Source organism: Vanacampus margaritifer, chromosome 2 (assembly GCF_051991255.1).
Source record: "Vanacampus margaritifer isolate UIUO_Vmar chromosome 2, RoL_Vmar_1.0, whole genome shotgun sequence".
In the NCBI taxonomy this organism is placed as follows: domain Eukaryota; kingdom Metazoa; phylum Chordata; class Actinopteri; order Syngnathiformes; family Syngnathidae; genus Vanacampus; species Vanacampus margaritifer.
This window is the reverse complement of record NC_135433.1, coordinates 1,739,259-1,756,287: the sequence shown is the minus strand read 5'-3', so window position 1 is coordinate 1,756,287 and position 17,029 is coordinate 1,739,259. Positions and strand designations below refer to the sequence as shown.

At 39.3% G+C, this 17,029-nt stretch overlaps 1 protein-coding gene across 3 annotated transcripts; it reads right to left on the bottom strand.

The window, feature by feature from the left end:
• Positions 1-914: 914 nt before the first annotated feature.
• On the bottom strand, positions 915-13,312 carry LOC144042782 (Krueppel-like factor 6). 3 transcript variants are annotated; one of them, XM_077555755.1, is made up of 4 exons: positions 12,543-13,312; positions 7,775-8,360; positions 5,282-5,405; positions 915-4,337 (listed from the first exon to the last, which is right to left on the bottom strand). In XM_077555755.1, exons 1-4 carry the CDS (start codon positions 12,831-12,833, stop codon positions 4,286-4,288), a joined length of 1,053 nt encoding a protein of 350 aa, XP_077411881.1. In that variant the 5' UTR covers positions 12,834-13,312; the 3' UTR covers positions 915-4,285. The 3 variants fall into 3 exon arrangements, with proteins under 3 accessions (XP_077411881.1, XP_077411883.1, XP_077411882.1); XM_077555757.1 differs by lacking the exon at positions 12,543-13,312 and adding an exon at positions 10,810-11,913; XM_077555756.1 differs by lacking the exon at positions 12,543-13,312 and adding an exon at positions 9,630-10,772.
• Between the last annotated feature and the right edge of the window lie 3,717 nt (positions 13,313-17,029).

The window sequence follows — 17,029 nt, the reverse complement described above, 5'->3', positions numbered from 1 at the left end:
GACAAAATGCCTTTTTTTTTTGCCAATGTAAATTTCTGACCTCATTTTACTTAAACTGACTATTCACAAACTTCTCTTCAATTACGTATTTTTCCCCAAGATTTTTTATTTATTTAGTAATGCTACAACTTTTTTTTTCCAACAAAATACAACTTGATTCACATAATATTCCAACTATTTTCTAAAAACAAAACAACACTAAATCTGCTATCTTTAAGACAAATCTGTATATCTAAGATTAAAACAGTTTGATCTCATATTATAGAAATATTGCTATTTTCCACCCAAAAAAGTAGGACTTAAATTTTGTTGTATTATTTTTTTCCGACCAACTTCACAATATTCCGACTTTTTGGGGAGGTTAAAAAAAGATTTATCTTTTATTTTCCAATTTTTTTCCTACAAAAAAATATGACAACTTTTTTCTTTCTCTTTTTTTTAATTTTAGAAAAACCTTTTCCATAAATGTTGTAATATTATAATTACTTATAAAATAAGAATGGGTTAACTCCAAAACTTTTGTCTTGTTTTAAAATTTAATTTGAATTTTTTTTATTTTGGGGGGAAAAAAGTCAAAATTGAGCTTAAAGTTCCTTTTTTTTTCTTTAGAAAAAGCATTGGAAAACTTTGCGCATGAGAGTAGCTCTTGCAGATTACTAGCAGGGTTTTTTGTTTCAAATAAAAGACGATTCGATGTGCATCTCAATATAGGATTGGATTTAGTTCGATATGATTCACTCGTGTTTAAAAATAACGTTTGAAACCAAATTTCTGATTGAAATCAGTTTTCGTTACACCGCCAGTTAGCAGCATATTCACGTTAGCATCTTGATTGTTAGCATGTTCTTATTGATATCTTCATCTTCACGCGACGCAACAATCGCACAACAGAGATTAAAAAAAAGACACTGCAATCCAATAAAAGCTTTTTTTTAATCCACTTTCCCATAAAAAATACATTCATACACATTTTGCGCATTTTACAAAATAAAGTAAAAAGAAAGCGTCACATTTGATCATCCAGACAAATCACATGGCAAATAAAAAAATAACAAAAATAATACTTGTGTTTGCAAAAAACATTTGAACAATTTGTCATCATTTATTTTTTAAACAACCCCCACATGGTTTTATTGGTCCCCAGTTTTAAAAGGGCCTTTGTGGAAAATGTCTGCAACAAAAAAACCCTTTTGCTTTGTCAACCTCGCCAAGTGGAAACAAAGAACAAAGAAGGGCCGCCCTCGTCGCACGCTTGTTGTCTTGCACAAGTCGCGCCTTTGTTAGCCTTTAGCTTAGCTTATGTCAGCGAGATGAGCCAAACACCTTCGACAATCACAACACCCCATTCAAGATGCTATTTTTTGTCCGATTTTTCTAGAAAGAAAGAGACCTTTTTGGACCCAAGGAAGTCATAATGAGATGTAAGTCATTTTTACCGAGCAAAAATTCAAATTGCTAAATAATGTCACATTTTTTAGAAGAATCTTAGAAGATTTCTGTCTTCTTTTCCCAGATTTTGTTCATTTATTTATTTATTTAGTAAATTGCAAGTCTTAGACACCCCGTTTCTTTTAGTTCATATTTCTTCTTGAGAAAAGGTTGCAAAATAAAGAAATTGAGGTTGATTTTCCCCCAGAGGTCCTAAAACTGAGATTTAAGTCATTCTTTCTAGAAAGAAATTGGGTTTGTTATTGTTTTAACAAAAAAGTCGTAATGCTATGAGATTTAAGTCATTTATTTTTCTAGGAAAAAAAAGTCATTAAAATACGAGATAAAAGTCACATTTTTAAGAAGTGAAAAAGTAGCAATCCTGCTAGATTTAAATCCTCTTTTTCTACAATTAAGAAAAAAAATTTGAGATTTAAAGGAGATAATAATTTGCGAAAAGCCCGTGAAATAGCGAGGATGTACCTTTCACAAGATAAAGCCCGTAGCGTAATGGATGAATTTTGGACCCAAATAAAAAATCCGCGATATCGTGAGACGGTGGTAAGGGAAGCGCCAAGTAGTGAGGGACCGCCGTATGTTTATAGTGGAAAAAGGTCTCATGCTTACAAGATATGTATTTTGTCAGAAAAAATTTCAAGTTATTTATAAGTTGTCATTTTTGGGAAAGAATTGCACACCACGACATTATAAATATTATTAAGATTGATTTTGTATTTTTCTTGAAAAGAACTGGGGGAATCTTGTTGACAAAAAAAGTTGTAACATACAATTAAAGGAGGATCTTTTATCTACGAAAAGTCATTTAATTGGGCAATTTTTTTTCTTCTTCCAAGAAAATGATGAATTTAAAATGAAATCTTTTGTAAAGAATAAGTCTTAAATGTTCAAAATGTATTTTTTTCCTGAGAAAAAAAGTCACAATAGTACAAGAAGAGTCAAAAAATGGGGAAAAAGTCACATTTGAACACATAAATCTCTCATGTCATTAGTCATTTTAATCTTCTTTTGAAAGGTCTCTCGTATACGTTAAGCGGAAGGTTTACTACACAGTAGCAAAGCCCATAAGTGCGACCGACAAGTTACCGTCTAACCCAGTTTGGGAAAAAAAAAAAAAAAAAGTCCAATCTGAAAACCTCGATCTTGTCTTTCTGACTGTGAAACACGCGTTTTATTGTGGCGGGGGGCGGAGAGAGGAAATGAGCGTCTGTAAAGCTTTTTCAATAACTGCATTTCTGTGTGTGTATATTTAAGAGGACAAGGCCACTTACGTAAGGCATCAGGAAGGTCAACAGTGCACTTTTTTCTCTCTCTTTTGTTTGGACACGTTCAAGCCAAAGAAAAAGTGAAGGCAACTCGCCTGAAAAGCGCGATTATTAGTGGTACTCCCAACAAAAAGCCTTATTAGCGTTTTTTCGACAACAACAACAAAGAAAGTAGCTGCTCTCCAACGACGTCATCCTCCAAGCGCAACAAATGCGAACCAACCCCCCCACCCCAACCCAGAGCTCATGCAAACCTCCCTACCCAAAGCATTTATGCGACATCCACACGGAGTGAAGATACTGCAATGTGCACGCCGGGCCACTAGTTGGCAATGTGACTTTTTTTTGGAGGCGCGTGTCAAGTCATGTGATGTGTTGTCGTCATGTAAACGAACGGCAAAACAATTTCCATTCAAAGCAGGAAACGCTGGAAAGAAAAAACAAGAATTCTGTCGTCAATTTGAGAAGAACGGAAAAAGTGATATGTAAGGACATGATTGGGGAATATTTGATTTTTTTTAAACTTAAATATAAAGTTGACTTTTACAGTAACCGTATGAAAAAAGTTGTCATACTGCAAGATTCTTCAGAATATTTCAAGATTAAAATAAACCTTTTGGGATCATTTCTTAATTTTTTTTCAAGGCAAAAATCTTATTTTGTCAAGAAAAAAATTCAAATAAATTAAAAGGTTTTTTTTTTTCCAATGAAAGAGCGAATAGTAACTGAACAGATTCAAGTTTTTCCTTCTAGTACATTTTTTTTAATACTGCAAGATTTTCCCAGAAAGTCAAACATATTTTAAGATTAAAGTCAACTTTTTGGGATCATTTCTTTATCTCTGCAAATTTGCAAGCTTCAAAATAATTGTTTTCCTTTCCAGCGTGTCCATGTCACTTCTGACTGTTGGTGTTCATTGTTTTTAATTTCTCTCTCTCGCTGAACGAACAACAAAATGAGCTTTGTGGCGTGTATGTTGTATGTCAGACAGGCTACGTCACACATTGCACATTTATTAGCTGCACCAAACTCTTATTTTTTTCTTCTTCTTCTTTTTTTTTTTTTTTAATAAGCAGGGACCTGTAGTTCCACCTCCAAGCCTGCGGGGGGCACACAAACAAACAGCAAAGCCCTCCTCTGCTCCCCAGGCTTTCTTTTCATTCACTCGGAGACAAAAAGACGGCATTCGTCCACCATGCACGCCGCACTTCAGCAAACCAGCGCAGGCATCCGCAGTCCAAACACTCCGTCGCCCCCCCCGAGAAGTCCCAAGATCCTCCGGCGGGGGGAGCCGTAAAAAAAAGCCTCAAACACCATACACGAATTTCCATCCTTTCCAGAATTTTCCGGAACGTTGCTGCTCAAGCTCAGCGAGGTGTCGGAGGCACTGAGTACGGTGCAAAATGAGAGCCTGCGTTTAACTTCCTGCTTTTTTTCCCGCTGACCGAGACGCCACCTGCCGCCGCCGTACCACGTCGACACGACGCACCGGCCTGGCTGACGCCACACAGGTCAGAAAACATCCGCCCGATTCATTCCGCTTGGCCTTCCACTCCACCGCCGCCGCTGACAACTTAGATGTGCCGCTTCATGTGCAGGGCCAGGTGGTCCGAGCGGGAAAAACACCTGAGCAAAGGCGGGAAAAGTTGCGTCACGTTAATGTGGACTGCTGAACAGTTCCCTTTGCTTGACATGTCCCATTAGCATGTAGCATTAGCATTTCCATATAGCAGAGCAAAAACTTATAAGAATGAAGTCAATTTGATAAGAAAATCTAGATTTTTGTCAGAAAATGTGAAAATCTTTCATACCTAAAATCTGACTTTTTTCTTTGAAAAAAAAAGTGCAAAATGACTGGACTAAAGACAAGATTTTTTTTTTTTTATTGGAAAGAGTTGGAAAAACACCTGAACAAAGTTAGAAAATGTCATGTCACATTAGCTTGTATGTGACAGGCCAAACTGCTGAACATTTCCCTTTGTTTGACATGTGACATTAGCATGTAGCATTAGCATTTCCAAAAAGCAGAGCAAAAAGTTATAAAAATGAAGTCATTTTGTCAAGAAAAAAATATTTTGTCAGATTTTCTCTCTCTCTCTCTCTCTATATATATAGAAAAACTGAGATTAAAATGTTTTCTAGAAAAAAATTGGAAATTTCAGATGAAGTAAAAATTCAAGTCAAAGTCAGACTGTTATAACTATAAAGTCAAATTTGTTGCGGAAAATGTGAAAATATTTCATATTTAAACTCAGACCTTTTTTCTGGGAAAAAAAATTGCAAAATTACTGGACTAAAGACTTTTTTTTTTTTGAAAAAGTAAAACAAAACAAAAACACCTGAACAAAGAAATGTCATTTCCATTCACTTGATATGGAACATTAGCATTTAGCATTTAGCACAACAAGATGAAGTCATATTTTTTAATTGGAAAAAACTACTTTTCAATGTTTGATTAACGTCAGGATTTTTTTTTCTATAAAAATTGAGAAAATCTCCCACTTAAAATTTTTAAAGACATTTTTAAAAATAAAACAAACTGAGGTCAAGACTGAAGCGGAAATTCGTACCTGTCGCAGTGGCTGCATTTGAATGGCTTGGCTCCGGTGTGCTTCCTGAAGTGGCGCGTTAGCTCGTCGCTGCGCGCAAAGCGCCACTCGCAGCCTTCCCACGAGCATCTGTACGGCTTCTCGCCTGACACACAAAAAACACAAACACGTAAGACGCACAAACAAACAAAATGGCGGTGGAATGTAAACAACTTTACGACGCCTGACAAACTTGAGTTTGTTTCTTCATCGCTGCTGTTTATTCTTGCTGGTGTTGTACACATGTGCATACAGTATGCAGAGTATTATATATTTTTTTCAATTTTTGTACTTTGCAATGCTACTGGCTACTGTCGACTAGTGTGAGTTAAACAGAAAAACAAGCTCGGGTGCTGTGGTATGCAGCTTATGTAATGTGTGTGTGTGTGTGATGGCATTAATGTGGGGGGGGGAGGAGGGGGTGCGCTCACATGGTCGGGCAAGGATGCGAGGAATGCGACTTCCTCTGCTAATGGTCGGCACGGCAGCTGTAAACAGCTTGCTTGCGGGTCAAAGTTGACGAGGCTCACGTATGTACGACGGCGGCGGCGGCGGCGCACCACCGCACACATGACACAAACGGCAAATAGCGCAATTCCCGTCTTGGTATTTTCCCCGAAAGGCGGGTGCTTGTTTCCAGAGCGAAATGTGAGCCGTGTTTGCAGGATAAACATTGCCTGTTTGGCAACGTCGAAGCATGTTTCTCTCTCTCAAATGTAAAAGTTGAACGCAAAAAACAAACACCTGAGCAAAAAAATAACCTTTTACCTGATTTGACATGGCGCACGACATTAGCATGTAGCATTAGCACTAACGTTTACTCGTTTCAAGAGCCTGTTCTTTAGCGCTATCAAATGTTACATTTGAGCTAAAAAAAATCTTTGGGAAAAAAACAGCCTTGATGCCATATGACATGACACACGACGTTAGCATTTAGCATGTAGCATTAGTAACAGCTTTCACTCGTTTTGAAAGTCCATTTCGTCAAATGACATGTTGCACTATCAAGTGTTTCATTTGAGCTCATAAACCATTTTATCAAAAAATATCCCTTTATGTCAGTTCACATGATGCACGACGTTAGCATCTAGCATTAACATTATCGGTATTTCCATCTCCTTTCACTCATTTTGAACATCCATCTTGTCATCTTTTAGCCATATAGCTTTTGTAGCATTAGAGTACAGTGTTGCCTTGAGACACAAATACATAAGATGTCTGAGTTTAAATTTTTTTATTATTTTTTTTATTAAGGTAAGAGCATTATTTTTTTGGTCTTGAGATAAGAGCAGAAATTTGAGATATGACTGCATTTCAGAATCTTGCTCTTAGAAGCAGAAACCATTGTAATGGAAGGAAAATATCAGTTGGTGGTGCTAATATGTCACGAAGCTACTTTGCCAACCTCCAATAAACACCACAGAAGAAGTGAACAAGGAGGAAACGCCAAACTCGAGCCACATAATCGACATACGGATAATATAACAATACTCAAGGGCATCTATTCGTTATCCTTTGCAAAAACAACGACAAAAAACAACAACAACACTAATCAACTGAACCTAAACGGACTTTTTGGGGCATTCTATTTGTGGGAATGCTGAAAGGGGTGTTTGGGGATATAAAAGTTTGGGGAAGTGTAAAAGAATAAAGTGGAAACAAATGCCTCCTCGTGGGTGTGCAGGCGCCCTCCAGGAATGATTCCGCACCCACACACTTTTTCTTTTGACTATTTTGGAGGGATACACAAGTTGTGAAGAAAATAAGGGGTGTGTCTTTAAATGTATGTTAATGTAAAAGTAATTTAGAAAAAGAACAAAAAAAAAACAACAACGTCTGACTCGATGGCTCGTATCAACAAAATCACTGCTGTGCAATTAATCGAAATTCAATTACAATTTCAATTATTACACTCCACAATTCCAAAATGAGCATAATCGTTAAAAAGGAATATTAACACTCATTTTAGAGTTATTTAAATGTATTTAATGTGGACCTTTTTAAAATTTTTAAATGACTAGTTTAATAAATTTGGTTTAATCCAAAAGGAACTTGCATAAATTATAGTGTTTCAAAGAATTTTAGAAGTCTTAATATTTTTTATTTGTCCCAAAAAAATCATCCTAATGCACAGTGCACAAGCTGCTCTCCAACTTCAAGTTTTTGCCAACATAATTACATAAATAAATAATATTCTAAATATATATGATTATAAATTCAGTTTGGTCCAAAAGAACCTTAAATAATTATAGTGTTTCTATTTTTTAATTGGTCTTAATATTTTCAAATGCTTAAACATTTTCTTGCTTTGTAAGAAAAAAAATCAATAATCGTTTGAATAATCGTGATTTCAATTATTGCCAAAATAATCGGGATTATTATTTTTTCTATAATCAAGCAGCTCTACTCGTATGTCAAGTGTATTTTGAGATTGCGGGTTCACGGTGTGAAAAGTGTGCCACGTGTTGTCCGCACCTGTGTGGGTGCGCTGATGCGCCTTGAGGTGCGAGCTCTTGGTGTACACCTTCCTGCATCCGTTGAAGAGGCACCGGTGCACTCGCCTCCTGCCGTCGGGCGACGCCTCCCCGCCGGCGAGCCCTGCCCTCTCCGTCCCGCCGCCGCCCGTCCTGACTTTCCCCGCCGCGTACGGCCCGGCGTGGCCGCCGCTGGCCCACGCCTGCGAGACTGCCGGGCCCTCCTTGGCCAGCTCGGGCGAGGAAGGCGGCGTCCCGATGATGGCGGCGGCGGCGCAGGCGGCGCTCAGGTCCTCTGGGCCGTCGCCCAGGAGGTCGGCCAGCGAGCCGGCAGGAAAGTCGAGGGCGGGCGACAGCTCCTCGGAGCTGTCCGAGGTCTCGCTGCTGGCGTCCGAGTGGAAGTAGCAGCCGGCGGCGTCCCGGCTCTCCGGGGGGTCCTCGTCCTCCCTGGCTAGCTTGGGGTCGGACGCCTTGTCACCGCACGCCAGCATCAGTTTGCTCCACAGGTCCTCCTGGTTCTCAAACTTGAGCTCGGACGCCGACACGTACGGCTCGGCCTGCAGGTAGCGCTCCAGCTCCAAGCATGTCTGGAAAAAAAAGTTTGCATTAAAGCACTTTAAGGTGGCACATACTTTTATCTTCATAAAGATATTAAATAGCCTTCTATTATTATATAAATAAGTTTTAGTGGTTGTAAATGCTGAAACACTCGCTAAAACTGAAATAGTCTGCATTAAAGCACTTCATGATGGGCCATGATTATTTCTTCATTTTGATGTCAAATCACATTCTTCAACATTGATATTTGTTTTGCTGGTTGAAATTTATTCAAAATAGTGACATGTGGAGCACTTGCTGAAATTGACAGAGTCTGCATTAAAGCACTTCATGATTGCAAAATATGACATTTTGATTTAGATGTCAAATTTACATTCCTGAACACAACAAATGTGAGAGGTTGAATTGCTCGTATTTATTCAAAATGTTAAAATGTAGGGCGCTCACCGAAATTGAAACAGTCTGCATTAAAGCGCTTACGAATTGAACATAAATATTTGCTTTAGGGGTTGAAATTTGTAACTGGCTTTTGTTCAAAACAGTGACATGCGGAACACTTGCTGAAAGTGAAAGTCTGCATTAGAGCATTATATGGTGGTGCATGATTATTTCCTGATTTATATCCCAAATTGCATTCCTGATCATACAAATGACATTTAATTTGATACAGTATGCATAAAAGCTCATTTGAATTTAAACATTTGTTTCTTGAAGTGAAGTTGCATCGCTGAACATAAATATTTGCTTTAGAGGTTGAAATTCATAACTGGTTCTTCTTCAAAATAGTTAAAATGTAGGGTGCTCGCCGAAACAGTCTGCATTAAAGCACTTGCGAATTAACACTTTTTCTATGTCAAATTGCATTCCTCAACATAAAAATGAGTTTTAATGGTTCAAAGTGCTTGTTTTTGTTCAAAATGTTAAAACATAGAGCATTCGCTAAACCAGGAGGAATATGCATTAAAGCACTTCATGATGTCACAAGATTTTATTTAATTTTTTTAAAATGTCAATTTCCTGTATATTCCAAAATGTAAAAAGGAGTTTTAGTGGTCGAATTTGCTCATTCTAGTTCAAACATACAAATGTGGAGCACTCACCCAACCTGACACAGTGTGCATTAAAGCCCTTCATGATTTAACATTTTTGACGTTAAATTGCATTCCCAAACATGAAAATCTGTTTCAGTGGTTGAATTTCCTTATTCCGTTCAAAACATTCAATCGCAAAGCACTAGAGCCCTGAGAGAGTCCGCATTAAAGCACAACATGTAGCATGATGCTGGCGGCTCTCCTTACCACCTTATCCATTTGTTTGGCGTTGTAGCGAGCGTCCCGACACACCCCATGGAGTCCGCGGCCTCGGAACGCAATGCTTCCAAAAGCGTAGCGGGCGCAAATCGCGTCGGCACTGTGACAAGTTGGACACGGAAGATTCTGGAGGCCCGACCCAGGAAGAAAAGCCAAAGCGTCGCATGTTGCTTTAATGTGCGTGGACGAACATTCCTGTAACATTCCCAACTGCCGACTGTGAGCCAAGTGCTTGTAGATCTTTTAGCGCCATCAATTATTCAGCATAATGTGGAATTAATAATGCATTTGGAGGCACGGCTAGAAATAACATCGTACGCCGGGGACCTGAGAGGAGGATGGTGGATTTAGCGGGTTGGGGGGGGGGGGGGGGTAGTGGTTGAAGGGGTCATGGAATTGTTCTGTGTGTGTGTGTGTGGGGGGGGGGGGGGGGATTCCATAAAGCTCCGGCATGAATACTGCAAGATCCACTTTGGGAATGCATGCGGGGGGCTTTGGAAGTTGCTATTGTGGGTCCGGCGTGGGCCAAATTCCGACGGCTGCAGATAACTGGAAGATGACTCATTAAGGGAATCTGCAGCGGCATTCCCAGACAAAACGCGTAGAGGAGAGAAGAAGAATGTGGACGCGGAGTTCAGTGGCGCGTCCCACTCTCAATTGAAATGGTACAATCCAAAGCAGTCAACTCCTGGAATTTGGCTCCAGGCCTGCCTTGGGGGAGGTCTGACAAAAGCCGTTTTTTCATTTGAAGGACAAAAAAAAAACAAAAAACAAAATCAAGTCGAAAATATGAAGAACTGACTGAAATTGAAAGAGTCTGCATCAAAGCACCAACATGGCACGTTATTTCTTGGCTATCATGTGAATTTGTAATGGAAACACATAAGTTAAATTCAACGTGTTCCTGTTTAAAATGGTCAATTGTAAAGAGCTGACTGAAATGGAAACAATCTGAATTAAAGCACCTCCCGGTGGTACGATAGTATTTTTTTTGAATAAGCATCAAATTGCATTACTGAACAGCTAAATTAATTTTAAGCAGTTAGAACTACTCCTTCTGGTGTAAAACAGTCCAACTAAGAACTGCAAGAGTCTGCAATAAAGCACTTCACTATGACACATCATCATTTCTTTTTGTTAAAATGTGAAATTGGAGTTGTTTACTTACATTCATGAATGGAAGCAAGTTTGAATGGTGGAAATTGTATGTGTTGCTGTTTAAAACTTTAAAGTGTGAAGAGCTGACTGAACTTGAAAGAGTCTGCATCAAAGCACGTCACAATGGCACCTTAGTATTGCTTGATTTAGATGTCAAATTGCATTCCTTGAAAGCACAAATAGTTGAAACTGTGCAACCCTGTTCAAAACAGTCCAACTTTGACAGCTAACTGAACTTGAAAGAGTTTGTATTAAAGCATTTCATTCTGGCATATTAGATGGCAAATTGTACTTAATTACTGACTTCTTGAACAGCAACACAAGTCTTTGTGTGGCTGAAATGGCTCCTTCCTGTTCAAAATCGGTCATGAAGAGCTCACTAAATTGAAACAGTCAGCATTAAAGTGCTGCATGATGCCATGTTAACCTTTCGCGACTTAGGTTACGTTACATTTCGAGAAAAACTCATTTGTCACCGTTGAAAGTCATTCTGCTCATTCCTGTTCAAAACAGTCCAACTTGGACAGCCGACTGAACTTGAAAGAGTCCGCAATATAGCATTTCACCATGGCACATTATTATTTCTTTACTAAGTTGTGAAAATAAAGTTGTTTACTTGAATTCCTGAATGGACAAAAGTTTTCGTGGTTGAATTTGTCTCTGTTTGAAACTTTGAAGTGTGAAGAGCTGTCTGAACTTGAAAGAGTCTGCGTCAAAGCACGTAACCATAGCGATTTAGTATTGCTTGATTTAGAAGGCACATGAAAATGACTCGATTTGGATGTTCAATTTCATTTTTGAGCCGCTAAACTCGTTTTTAGTGGTTGAAACGGCTCATTCCTGTTCAAAACAGTCCAACTTGGACAGCTGACTGAAATTGAAAGAGTCAGTATTAAAGCACTTCATACATTATTTATCAATGATGTCAAAATGTACCGGTAAGATCTTTCCTGTTTAAAACCAAAATGTAAATCATCCACATTAAAGCACTGCATGACGCCACATTTTTATTTTTATTCTGATTTCTTCACCACATTATGATTATTATTATGATTTCTTGGTTATGATGTCAAATTGTAGTTGCGTTCCTGAAAATAAAAATGAGTTTTAGAGTTCGCCCTCTTTTACTTGCACTCACTTTGCCAGTCTACCCGCGTGCACGTGTGACAGCTCCACGCACGCTCACGTCGACCCCCAGCTTGCCTTGGGGGAGGTCCGACGCAAGCGGAATTCCACTACAACCATCTCTTCTTTTTGCACGATAAAAACGAAAAAACAATCATTTTTAAAAAGTGGCAATAATAAAAGGCAGCTGGTAGCTGTCAGTGTACGCGCGTACACGTGTGACAGCTCCACGCACGTGTCTCTCCCCGGAACTTGGCTCCACGCACGCACGCCTGCCTGCCCGCCTGCCTTGGAGGAGGTCCGACAGAAACGTCATTCCACTACTTCGCGAGGATTTTGAAATATATTCCCATAATGAATTTACAAACGGGAATAGTCGAAAAACCGTCGGCAGGGAAGCTGTCAGTCAGCGCGCGTGCACGGATGACAGCTCCGCGCACGCGCACGCACCACCGTTGATCACGCAAAGTTTGCACAAGCACGCGCGTCGCCAGCTCGTTCCGCGTCCAAGCGACGCAACAAGTTGGCCGCGAATTTACACGCCAACTTGTTTCTCTCTCTTTTTGGGGCTCTTTCTTTATTTGTCTTCAGGGGTGTTTTTTCCTCTCTCGCGCTTACCTGCTGCCAGTACTCCTCCAGGGACGGTAAGGCGGAAAAGTATCCGGTGTCGTGCACGATCTGGAGCTCCTGGAAGATGCTGCACATGGGGATGACGTCCATCTCAGCGGCTTGCCTGCTGCTCGTTCGTACGTGCGTACGTCCGTGCGTGCGTGCGCATGTACGTCGCGCTGGTTCCCGAGCGCAGCGCACACCGACTGAAGTCTTCGCCCGACTGTCAGCTCCCTCTAAACTCGCCTCTTCCTCCTCCTCCTTCTCCTCTTCATCGCGCTTACAACTCCACACGAACATGCACCACGTGACGCCGTGACGTCTCACGCCGGTGCAGCCAATGAGCGGCGGGGAGCGCTCGACCCGCCCGCCGGTGCGGCTCGCGCCAATGGCGGTCCGCGGTCGGAACTTCTGCCCCGGCCTGGTTGGCTCCGGAGCCCCGAGCGGCTCCCGCTGCTCATTGGGCCGCGCCGGAGCTATTTTTAGGCCGCTATATAAACGCGAACAACCAGGAAGCAATACGCGAGTGGAGCGCACGGAGAGCGCGCGGCTCGGCGCGGCTTGGCGACTCTCCCGAGGAACAGCGGCGCAAGCGCGGCCAGCGTAGCCGGGGACGGGCGCTACTGGCCGGCTGCGCAGGACACGGAAGTACCGCACAAGTCTCCGTCCGCTGAAGGTCTAACATGATCACGATCGGCTTTTTTCCCCCCCCAACTAACATTGTGCTGACATATGAAACACGAGTGTATGTCTAGGTTGATGCAGACTAAAAAGAAACACAAACAATAGTTGTAACCATATGAAAATAAAGCTTTACATAAAAAAGTATCCCCCCCACCCCCAAGAAAGCCTTTTGTTTATCTCTTAATCTTACCAAATAAACATGATTTAAAAAAATAGTTGTTTATAGTTGTAAGTAATAGTACTATAATAATATTATAATATTAAGTTACATATAAATATATATAAATTTTATAATTACATAATATTAATATTAGATTATTTATATAATACTAATAATAATAGTTGTAAGAGAAACAAAACATTTTAAATGGTGAGAATAAGGTGTGTCTTGAACAAATAGTCATATTTTCTGCCAGATAAAAAGTGGTATTTATAAAGTTTAAAGCTATTGTTGTAATATTAAAAATAAAATTGCAGAAAATCTTAGAAAAATAAAATGTTTGCATATTTCAAAAGTAAACAACACAATCTTGGAAAAAAATACTTTGTTTCCCAGAAAGATAAAACATTTGGAAAAAATCAAACGTTTTATCTCCCCAAAATACGACTTTTTAACTTGATAAAATTTGACTTTTTTTCTGGGGCAAAAACAACTCAGTCTCATCACATTGATTTTTTTCCTTTCATTGTGGCCCTAAAACTCCTCCTGACCATTCAAACCAAAAGCATTTTTTGAAAAATCGAAGTGAAAATGTGATCGACAAGCTGCGATATGTATTCCGAAGCATCGGGTGGCGCTATAACCCATAACCGTGAGCCCATTTCAGCCAATCAGAAGCTTGAAGAAAGTCATTACCCGTGAAAAGGCACACGTTCCAAAATGGAGAAGGGAGGTAAAATTGTGTCTTTTTGTTTCCAGATGACTTTTCTTATAGAAGCTTCCAGAAAACAAGATCAGACATTGCTGCAAAGACATGATTTAAATCCCCTCCTCCCTACTACAGCAGCCCTCATGAATATTAATCCAAGGTATCACGATTCTGTACGTTGTCGATTTATGTTCTTGATTTGCGTCTCATTAGGACGTCAGCTTGAAAGGTGCGTTTGGAGAAATGTCACAACGCATTTAGGCGCTTCACTACATACACCCCCCTTACCCCCCCCCAACGCACCCTACTATTTCAAACTAAAGGCAAAGTCATTGGTTCTGCTGAGAACCAGCGAACTTGATAGAAACTAAACCAACCAGGCCGCTAGTTACAACCAACCAATTGCCCATCCATCCATCCATCTCATAATACCCCCACAAAAAAGTTATTAAAAAAAAGCAAGATGCTCTAAAATAGAACCTTGTAGAACACACAATCTCTGCCTTTAAGTATATGTATGGATCTTAGTAATTGTTCTGAAAGATTCTTTCAAATTGTCCATCCATCCAGTTTTTCATGAATTTGCATCTTGGGAATCTTTTTTGTGTTTTTCCGATACCGTTTTTTGGCTCCCAATACAGATTCCGATACCCAGTTTTGCATTATCAGCCGATGCCGATGCTAGTTTGTTTCTGACTCTGACTTTCCGAAAGAAATAAAAGATTTTTTAAACATTTTACAGCCTAAAAAAAAAAAAAAAAAATTACACCGAAACTAAACTACATTTTTTTTCTAAAAATAAATAAACAAGTGACACCATTCTGAAAATAAAACTTTTTGGGCAGAAAAAAATCTGACTTTCCGAAATAAAAGATTTTATTTAAACAACAAATCATTTTACAGCAATAATAAAAAAAAAATCTTAAACCAAAACTATATTTTTTTCAAAATAAAATAAGTGACTTTTTTACCATCATTTACATTTTGTTTTCAAGAAACTCAGAGAAAATTGAAAATCTTCAACAAGTATACTCTTGATAATACAGGATGGTCCCATGATCAGAAAACAACTTCATGTCTAGCGGCGTCGCATGAGGGGAGCGTGTGACAAAGCGTCTCTATGGCGACGTGTTAGCGCCGTGTGGCTAACGTGCGCCTACACGCACACACACACACACACACACGCGCGCGCGCGTGATTTGTTGCCTCACTTTGAAGCAGGCCAGTTGCAATATTGATGCAGACTTTCATTTTATGACAAAAGTAGTAAAATGCACCACTTTTCCACCGTAAAGTTTACGACACTTTATTGTCTCAAAGTAATTAAGTGCGCATTAAGTTTAATGTGCGGCGCACAGCTCGGGATTACACACAAACACACGCACTGCAAAAAAATTGCTCATAAAACATGTTTATGTTTAAATATGAGCTTATCCAATAAACAAAAAAAACATAGCTCTAAATTTGCGTTTTGATGTTTTTTTTTGTTTTTCAGACTAGAAAAGCCAACATTTGACATGCTTTTTCTTCCATTTAAAAAAAACTTTTTTTCTTTTAATGCAAAAAACAATACAAAATGTTCTTTGTATTTCAGATTTAAAAACTAAAAAAAAAAATGTAGACAAAAATATTTAAAAATGTATTTTTTCCAATGCATAAAAAACACAATATTTTTTTTGTTTTGGGTCGGGGGATAAAAATAAGCAAATTTTGTATTTTTTTTGGCCTAATTTTGTAGGTTTTTAAGTCAAAGTTGATTGTCAAACTCGCCTAAGTGGGGCGAAATTTTTGTCATTAAAACTAAGAAAACATTTTCTTGTTTTTAAGATAAAAATTAAAAATTGCATTAAAAAAGGAATTAGAAGAATATTCCCACATTTAGCATAGCAATTTTTTTTCAGATTAAATTTAAAAAGTCAAAAAAATATGTATAACAAATAAGACATATGTTTTTGTTGACTTGTAAATAAAGTGTCCTCAGAGTGCAACTTTTCAGCAAGTCCGTCATTCTCAACTTAACTGTAACGGGCACACGAAAGCACAACAGTGCCGAACAATGAGCAGACAGAACGAACGGCATTCTTCACAACATCACATGATGTCTTTCGTGTTGTGGATGCTGAGTTCAAATCATCACAAGACTTCTTTAAGAACAATTCGATTACAGGCCCATTGGGTGTAATGCGGTTTCCACGAAAATATGCTTCAAAAAGTCAATTTTCAAAGAGAAACAGGAGTGGTCAGATTTTCCTCATTTATTGGGTAAGATACAAAATTTGTTGTTGTCTAACGATGATCTAAAAAGTAAAAAAAAAACAACTCTTGACACCAGTTTGACCGAGCCACATCAAATTTGGTGGACATGTCTATCAGAATGTCAGGTACTGTCAGGAAAGTGGTGGTGGAGGACCCAAAATGCAGGAAGCAGAGGTGGAGTCTAAAAAGGCTTTCTTTACTTAAACAAAAATAAGGAGGCAAAAACAAGGCAAAGTACAAAGAAACAAAAACAAAAAAAACAGGCATGGCAAAACATGGAGGATCAACAGGCCAGACATGGAACAAAAGCAACTAACAAATAATGGACCAAGAAGAACTGAACCAAAAACAGGGGACTTCGGCCCCGTCCAGACGGAAGCAAAGCCGGCTTTGCTCCTCAAACAAATCTCATCCACAAAGAAGCATTTCAAGACTTGCATGTGTCCAAAAGAAGACGCTGAGGACGTTTAACGGCTGTAATGTAGATGCCAAGTCTGGGGTGGCGCTGTGGCGCAGTCACAGGGAGTTAACGGAGAGCGCAGAAGAAGAATCAGCCAAGAAGACCAACACTTTATTGCAATCTACACAACAAACACGGCTTTGCGTGTATCAAAACAACATGAAAAAGACGAACACAGGAGACGTGACGATGGCGGCTGATTCATGTACAACAGCGCTTGTTGAACG